At 30.3% G+C, this 8,815-nt stretch overlaps 1 protein-coding gene and 1 long non-coding RNA gene across 2 annotated transcripts; both read left to right on the forward strand.

The window, feature by feature from the left end:
• The first annotated feature begins 1,004 nt into the window (after positions 1-1,004).
• LOC133678944 (uncharacterized) lies at positions 1,005-1,875 on the forward strand. Its single transcript, XR_009836066.1, has 3 exons — positions 1,005-1,171; positions 1,299-1,400; positions 1,510-1,875. It is a non-coding gene; the product is annotated as an uncharacterized LOC133678944 (long non-coding RNA).
• Positions 1,876-6,178: 4,303 nt separating this feature from the next.
• LOC133678223 (protein yippee-like At4g27745) lies at positions 6,179-7,627 on the forward strand. Its single transcript, XM_062100468.1, has 3 exons — positions 6,179-6,375; positions 6,564-6,687; positions 7,199-7,627. Exons 2-3 carry the CDS (start codon positions 6,595-6,597, stop codon positions 7,424-7,426), a joined length of 321 nt encoding a protein of 106 aa, XP_061956452.1. The 5' UTR covers positions 6,179-6,375; positions 6,564-6,594; the 3' UTR covers positions 7,427-7,627.
• Positions 7,628-8,815: the final 1,188 nt, after the last annotated feature.

Below are 8,815 nucleotides of genomic sequence, written 5' to 3' on the forward strand. Positions count from 1 at the left end.
TAATTATATTTATTTTTTATATTTAAAACAAACCAAAATAATAATTAATAAAATATTATTAATTACTCTTTAAATACCATAAAATTTCCTGCAACATAGCCTTCAAATTAATAAATTAAAATTGTACGCCCACCATTTAAATTTCTAGCCAACCTGCAAGCTTAATGGTGCATGAAGAATATGTGATGGTGACCAAATGTTTTTATTGATTGACAGTAGGGTTGCAATTGTCTTTTACCGATATTCATTTGGGAATTTGATTACAAATTGAAGAAAAATTGAAGGAGAAGACAATTTAGAGAAGTGATATCAAACAAATTGGTCAATTTCATGTCCTTGGTATGAATAATTTGTACAAACATTATCCCGACAAAGTATGGGTAAACATTTTGTTTTTATTTTTATGTTAGAAAAGTATTTTTAAAAAATATTATTTATTTATTTAATTTATTTTATTTTTTTAGTGTTTTTAATTGTTTTAATATGTTAATGTCAAAAATAAAAAATATATTATTTTAATATATTTCCGAATAAAAAATACTTTGAAAAACAATTACTACCAGAATACCAAATCAATTCTTAGTTTTAATTTAATAAATTTTATCCGGTTTTAACTAAATTTTTTAAAATCAAGATAAAATCCAAACCAAAATGTGAATTATTTTTAGTTAAGAAATGATTTTTTTTCTAATATTAGAAGTAATTTTATGGTTTATTAAACTTCATTTTTTTGTTTTTGAATATTAGGTTTCACACACTAATATCATCATTTGTTATTAAAAAAGAACTTAAACCAAAAAACCGAACTAAATTTAATTCAGTGTTGAAAAAGTAAACTGAAAGAGAGGCCAACAAAAAGCAAACCGAAATCTCTAAATTCGGTTTAAACCAAATAGTGGTCAATCGAGGGACTGATGTACATAGATTTTGAAACATGAAGGACTAAGTTTTATCTGTGTTCAAAACTAAAGAGTAGAGAATAATAGTCAATTATTAGCTTTCTCCACTGTTATTCAATCTCTTGGTCGGTCAACCTTTTGCTTTGATCTCTCTCTCTCTCTTACAAATCCATAAATTTGATCTCAAGACACTGATCATATCCTTCTACTACTCTCAACACAATATTCTTTTGTGCTCGTCTTTGGATCAGCTATTTTGGGTCATCCTTCATGTGAGAACGTCTAACTTCTGTTTAATCTTGCCATGCTTGTTTTCATGAACATTTAGTATTATCATCAGTATTATTCATGTAACTTATATTCAAGAATTCTGTTTTCTTTTGATGCTAAACTTTGCAGCAGCTATAGATGGCGGAATCCGGTGAGAATCCCTTGTACAGCTGCAGGAATTGCAGAAATCCTCTTGCCTTCAGTACGGATCTCTTATCCAAATCTTATCAGGTGACAAACAACTTAATTATTTGTCTATCCATTCAGAAATGATATATGGTAATAAAATTATCAATTTAAGGTGGGATTTTTTATTTTTTTCAAATGATTTGGTGGCTAGGCAAGATCAGGGCAGGCATATATGTTTTCTCATGTGATGAACATTGTTTTGGGACATAAAAAAGACATGAAGATGATAACTGGGATGTACACAATTGCTGGTATCCACTGCAGCAGTTGTGGTCAGGAGCTGGGCTGGAAATACGTGAGGGCTTTTGATCCAACACAGAGGTTCAAGGAAGGGAATTTCATACTTGAGAAATTGAAGCTTGTGAAGGAATATTAGATATGTGTTAATTTGCATTTAAAATTTTGCTGTTGAGACTCTGTTTGTGTTTGATTAATGTTATGTAAATACTTGAAAATAATTTGTGTGTGTGTGCGTGTTTATATATATATATATGTTGATGTGGATTTTAGATTGAAAGGAGCACCTTTAGAGCTAGATTGCATGCTTGGTAAGTGAGTATGTTCTTTGTGTTATCATTCAATATTTGGATTTTAGAGGATATAACAAGAAAATTATTTATTTTCTTAAGGTTGTGTTTATTAGTATTACATGATAGATATAAAAGAGATAATTAAAAACGTGTCTATTGAGGAGACAAGGAAAGAGATATATAATAAATTTATTTATATAATTATTTTAAAATAATTTTTTGTATTTTCAAAACAACATACATGAAATACAAGCAGCCATTTCTTTCTATTTTTATTATCTTCCAAGAAAGTAACCACATATTACTTTATTAATTAATGCTCTAATCATGTGGGATGGGTTGTTAGATAGGAAATAACTTAATCTTCATACACTAAAGGTAGTCTAAAATAGCCTAAAAAAGTTTAAGAATTTCATGAGAATTTCACGAGTTACAAGTTTTAGAGATTAAATTGAATTTAGAAGATTTTTCAGGTTAGTTTATTTTTTCCCCTTTCTAAAAGCTTTTATTTATTTATTTATTTACATTTTACTTTTTTTTTAGAGTTTTGCTTTGTTATTTTTTAAGGTTTGCCTTCCATGAGATTAATATCGGATTCATAACCTGAGTCATCAGTTTCAAAAGTTAACACGAGTTGACTTTTGTTTTTGAATCCTTTTCTTAAATTAATTTAATTTAATTTCATCTTTCAACATTAATTTATTTCAAATTGATCTTCCTATCTTTTTTTTTTCCTATTAGGTTATCTCGATCTTATGCTTATGATTGTGAGGCTTGAAGAATAACCCAGGTTAACTAAGATTGTTTTTCGTTGATATGGGGTTGATCTTGGGTTCATAACTCGAATCATCGATTTCAAAGGTTAATAGGGATCAAAAATTTTTTGGATCTTTTTAAAAATTAAATTATTCAAATTTCATCCTTTAACATTTGATTTATTGGAAATTGAACTTTGTATTCTCTCTTTCTCTTTTTTTTCTTTCTATTGGGTGATCCTGATAATATTTTTTTCACAATTTCATCCTCCATGGACTTTTTTCCTAACAAATTTGATCCTCATTCTTTTTATTTCTATTTTTTTCCTTTGACAAGTCTTCTAATTTGATTTTTTTTTTCACTATTTCATCTTTCAAATTAAATTAATTCAGAATGAAGTTTCTATATTAAACATGGTTCAAGAATTTCATGATTTGATAATCATAAAGTTTGCGAGTTAACTTGGTTTAATAAGGTTTTTGTTGTTGTTATTTTTTTTTAATTTTATCTTTTATTATTGAGTTGTTTTATAATTTAGGTTGGCTTAAATCAAGTTATTTTTCATTGCTATTTTTTTATCTATTTTTTTCATTGCTATATTTTTTTAATTTTATTATTTAAATTATCAATTGAATATTTTTTTGCTTTACCTGTAAATCATGTAACATAAAAAGTATCACCATACCAAACAAACGAGTAATAAAAATAAGAAGGACTTGAGAATCAAGCTCGTGTGTCATTTTTCTTTTCCTTATAGCTAAAGTTATGTCTTGATTCTTCTGCTTTAATCCGTTCCAGCTGGTGATCTTTTGTGCTATTTTTCTCAGTCAAGAAGTTGAATATCTTTCAGTATCTCTTGTTTTCTCATAAAAAGACAAAGGTATAAGCATCCTTGAAGTTTACTAACTAAGTAATTTCTGGGCAAAACCATGGTTTGCATTTAAAATTATGGTTTTGAAAATATTTTTTACAAAACTATGGTCTGGTTATCTAAATTTAAATTTCACTCAAAACTTGTTTTTGGCAAACTCATCTTTAAGGGATGTTTGGAATTCAGTTTTAAATATCTTTTTTTAAAAAATTCAGTTTCAAATATTGTTTTTTTAAAAAGTAATATTTTTATTTAAAATTAATATTTTTATTTTTTTATTGTTTTGATGTGTTGATTTTAAACATAATTTTTAAAAATAAAAAAATATATTTTAAATATATTTTGAAATAAAAACAACTTTAAAAATACTTAATTATTAGTACACTTCTAAAGACATGTTATACAAAAAATGATTTGAAAGGTTACGAGGCACTCGGTAAACTTGATTCTCGCTCAAAGCCTGGTGGGGTTATTTTTCCAATTTAGTTTTTTTTAATTTTTTTTGTTAAAATATATTTTTTAAAATTAATTTGAACATAAAAGGAATTTAATAAATTTTTCCATATGGAATCAAATATTTATTGATGCAAGTTAGACAGCAAGACGAGAATTAATTATGCCTCAGGAATTATTATTTCTTTTGTTCTTAATTTCAGTAATGTGGCGAAACTCAGTGCTTACCCCTTGAACAGCTGCAAAAATTGCAAAAATCCTCTTGCCCTTCAGTGTTCTCCTCTCTAAAGCTTTTCAGGTGACTGATTAAAAAATTATTGACCAATGATTCTTCATTACTTCTCAAAACAATAAAAAAATTACAAAAAAAGTTGATTTTTTTCTTCTAAAATTTAAATTAGTGAAATTCTTTCATATATTTATTTTAACAGCCGTAAAACTAAATAAAAATAAAACTACCTTGGATGCATACTCGTAAACAACTATCCAAATAGTCTGTTCTGTGATGTTGGCAAAATTGTACTAATTTTGCGATTTGGACTTTGGTCTCCTTTTAATGTTTTAATATTAGAAATAAAAAAAATAAAAAACAATATATTTTGATGGAATAATAACATTTAAAAAAGATTTAATAAAATAATATATTTTAATATTGTCGCGTTTTGAATCGCGACAACTTAAGATTATATAGATACACAACTTCTATAATTAATATCACAGTTTATTAGCCTCAAGAGGTAGCTCAGCTGATCAGACCTTGAGTTTGCTTTCCAATAATAATAAATTTGAATCCTCTTATAGCCACTGAAGATTCATATAATTATTAATTTTAGAGCCCGTGAAATTAGTTGAGGTATATACAAACTGGTTCATATATATATATATATATATATATATATATATATATATAAGTTCACAACAGTAATATTTAATATTAGACAAATATCATGGTTTTTAAACACAATAATATTAAAATATTACTTTTATAAACCATGAAATTATTAAAATATTTCACCAAATCTTTGTAACGTGTATTACTCCACCATTTATTTCTTTTCCGTGCTAATTACACAATTTAACCTATTTTAGAGTAATCAAAATCTAAGATTAGACAAAGATTTGACACATGACCCAGAGCTTGAGACTTGTGAGCACCAATGTTGGGTTTGTTTCTTATTTTCTCGGATGTTGTAGTTATCAGCAAATCAATTCCAGCAATTTCTGCCCACAGCATGTTCTTCATCTTACTTCCTGACAGTGACCAAAAAAAAAATGAATAAATATTTTCTCGGATGTTGCATAACTATGTGAATTAAATTTGCTTGCCGTCCCAAAAATTGAAGGGATTTTATTTATTTATAAATAACTCAAAAAATAATAGATGGATTTGTTTCTCGTGTGATCGATTCATTTAAAATTTATTTATTTATTTATATGAGAAATAACATGGTTAAAACCCAATCCACAATGGACTTGATTTAAATGGTTAAGAAATAAATAAATAAAATTCTTATTATCAAATTATAATGATTAGTAATAATAACCGTATGAGTTTCCGATAATCCGAGATACTCCTTGCTGACTTTTATAGTCAATGATGGCACTGTTGCAAATATTCTTAAATAACAATAACAATAAGGTCATTTCAGGTGTGCGTACTCTTCACAAGCGCTTTGTGACGTCTCAAACACGGAGCTTCCTAAGCGCTATACAAACGACAGCGAAAGCTATTGAATCCTCTCAATAAATCCGCCCTCCACGCGCTAATTTCAGCGCGTTCTCGTCTCAGATAACTAACTCCACCATGTTTTGGCTCGTGTTCGTTTCGTGCGTTTTTTAAAAATGTATTTTTTTAAAATTTTTAATTTATTTTTAACAACAAACATTAAAATTTTTGTACGAAGTTTCTACCTTTGTCTTTGTGTACTTAAAAAAACTACCTTCGCCTTCGCCTTTGTGTATTTTGTTTTTTAATTAATATGAATGTTTGGGTCAGTTTATGTGCATCTTGATTAATTTTATAGATTCTAAAGTTAATAACCATATAAATTTTTAATGGCTATCATATAAGCAATCATATATTTTGAATCTAAAATCATAAAAAATAAATTTTTTTAAGTTTTTATCACTTAATCACCGTCTAGATATAATTTGTTTTTTTAACTACAGCTGTGTCAGTGGTTAGGTAATATTAATTTGATATCTTTGATGTTCTCATGGTTTCCTCTTTCAAGCCAATCAATAATCATTGCCCTTATCAACCCCACATTTTTTTTTCTCTAAAAAATGTAATATAACCGTACTTGGAATCTACACTCAACTTTAGAGTTTGGTCTAAACTAGTAAAGCTAACGTTGTTTCTGGCTTCCTGTTTCAGACTTTTGGGTCATCATTGAATTTGTTGTAGGTAAAGGAACTTGTGCTTTACGGTCTTTTACTTATCTTTTTAGCCTTGTTTTGATCACAAAAGACTAAAGACTGCAATTTTGCTTGATCATCATCTCCTCTTGGATTTTCTTGCCGTGTGAGTGATCAATCTTGGATTTATTTGTTTCTTGTTTCCTGTGTTCGTGCTTGTGTCTTTTTGGTGATCAGTAAGGTGTTTAAACCTTGAAATTGTTGATTAATGGCGGAACTGGTGGGTCCAAGGTTGTACAGCTGTTGTAATTGTCGAAACCATGTTTCACTTCATGATGATGTAATTTCTAAGGCTTTTCAGGTGAATCACTTGAATCTTTGATAAAATTGTTGCTTCATATTTTCTTCTAGCTGCCTTTTTATGATAATTGGCTGTTCCTTGTCCGTATGTCTTGACTTGGTGCTCTTTGTGTTATATAGATTTTCTGTGCAATGATCTTTAGATCGACATGGTTTCATTTTATCAGTGAGAGAAATGATATGGATTATCCTGTTCATAGCATTTCTCTCATCCATTGATGGCAATCTATGTAGAAAATCAGGTGATAACAGACCCTTATATCAGCATGTTACTATAAGCAAGTCTCTGATGAAGGGTCTTTTGTCTTCAATAATGTGAAACCCTAAAAATGATACCTGCTTCTATGTCCATAAGATTGTTGTATTCAGTTCAATCTCTGATTGCTAGTTTTTTTATCAAGTAATTCCGTTCCCCCCCCCCCCCCGCTATACAATGGAATTATATAGTATATTATGATAGGAAGCAGTGACAAGAATTCTGTTCAATATCTTCTTCATAATTTTGTTCACAGGGAAGACATGGTCGAGCCTTTTTGTTCTCTCATGCGATGAACATTGTCGTGGGACCTAAAGAGGACAGGAATCTCACGACTGGTCTCCACACTGTTGCTGATATATCTTGTGCCGATTGTCAAGAGGTGCTGGGCTGGAAGTATGAAAGAGCTTATGAGGCATCTCAGAAGTACAAGGAAGGGAAGTTCATATTTGAGAAGTTAAAGATTGTCAAGGAGAACTGGTAGCACCCCATTAGAGTCCTTGTATTTATTCCAGTGTTGATTCAGCTGCGTTGTTGCTTGTTGTGAAGTTCATCTTGAACAGGAATTTGTCAACTAATTCAGATTGTCAATTGTCCCTAGTGGTTCATCCTTGCATTGTTCCATGTATGAAAGATGGTTGGACTCTCAATTTCTTTGTTAATGGAATTGTGATTTGCCTGAAAAGGATAATGTTGTTACTTGTTATTGCTCTATATTCAATCTTACTTGGTGGTAGGTATTGGTCTTTGATGCAAGACTCCTGGTTTCCGCTTGACTGGCTGGAAGCAGATGGAAAAGAAACTTAGAACCTGGCAAAAGTTTGGTTATCTATTCACTTGTCCATTGCAATTCTGTATTCGAATCTGAGATTAGCAAAACAATGAAATCCTAGATTGCTGGCTATTCTTTGGTATACATGCTTGTCTGATCTAGGTGATCTTGAGGAGACTGATGCAGAACTCAATTCTGATGTGGTTTTACAAAACCCATTTGGAGTTCATTTATTTTTTGCTTTGATCAATCTGCAACATAATTGCAGATTCCTGTTGCCTGCATCATTCACATGATATAGCAAGCCAAAGATCAAGTAAAATTGCTCTCTGAAAACTGACTGCTCCTTTACTGGTGCATTCTCTTAAATGAAGTAATAGCAACATAACATGCACCATAACAACCAAGCATCATTGGCATTTAGGTTTTAGATGGATTGGAATCTTATTACTGGACATGTTTTTTTAAGCTGCTTCATCAGAATTAAGTAGTTTTGTTTTTAATCAGAATATGATACCTCCCATGCAGTTGAACCTCTTGAAGTCCAAGATCGGTTAGAACCACCATGTATAGCATCTTTACATTTGTAAAAGCTACAACTACTAGTATCAGTGTCTGCTTTAGTTACAAAAGTAGTAAGTTAACATCAATGATCACATAAGAATCGGATCAAACAGGACAACATTGTGTGCGCACATGCACGTCCCTTGTACTTGTAGGGAGAAATCAAGAAATGGACAGCAGAGCTCTACGATTCTGATAATTCCTTCGGCTTCCTTTTCCTGGGGAAAAGTGGCCCCAGCTTTGTTATTAATTCCAGCCAATGCCTCCATTCGTTGAATCTTCTCAGCTTCCAGGTCCGCCACCTCTGTTCTCATTTCTTCAAGCTATGCTTCAAGCTTTGATGGAGGTAAGGTTTGGCCTTTACCAGATGAGTCTCAGTATCAGAAAAGGCCCTTTCTGCTTCAATAAATTGGTGAGCAAGCCTCTCATGACAAGACGCCAATTTCACATCTTCCATATTGTTCTGTAGCTCCTCTCTGCAGAAGAGAGTTCCAAACGAAGAAGAATATAGGATAGGATGTCATGGCGTTGTAAAAA

The sequence above is a fragment of the Populus nigra genome, chromosome 18, assembly GCF_951802175.1.
Source record: "Populus nigra chromosome 18, ddPopNigr1.1, whole genome shotgun sequence".
Classification (NCBI taxonomy): Eukaryota; Viridiplantae; Streptophyta; class Magnoliopsida; order Malpighiales; family Salicaceae; genus Populus; species Populus nigra.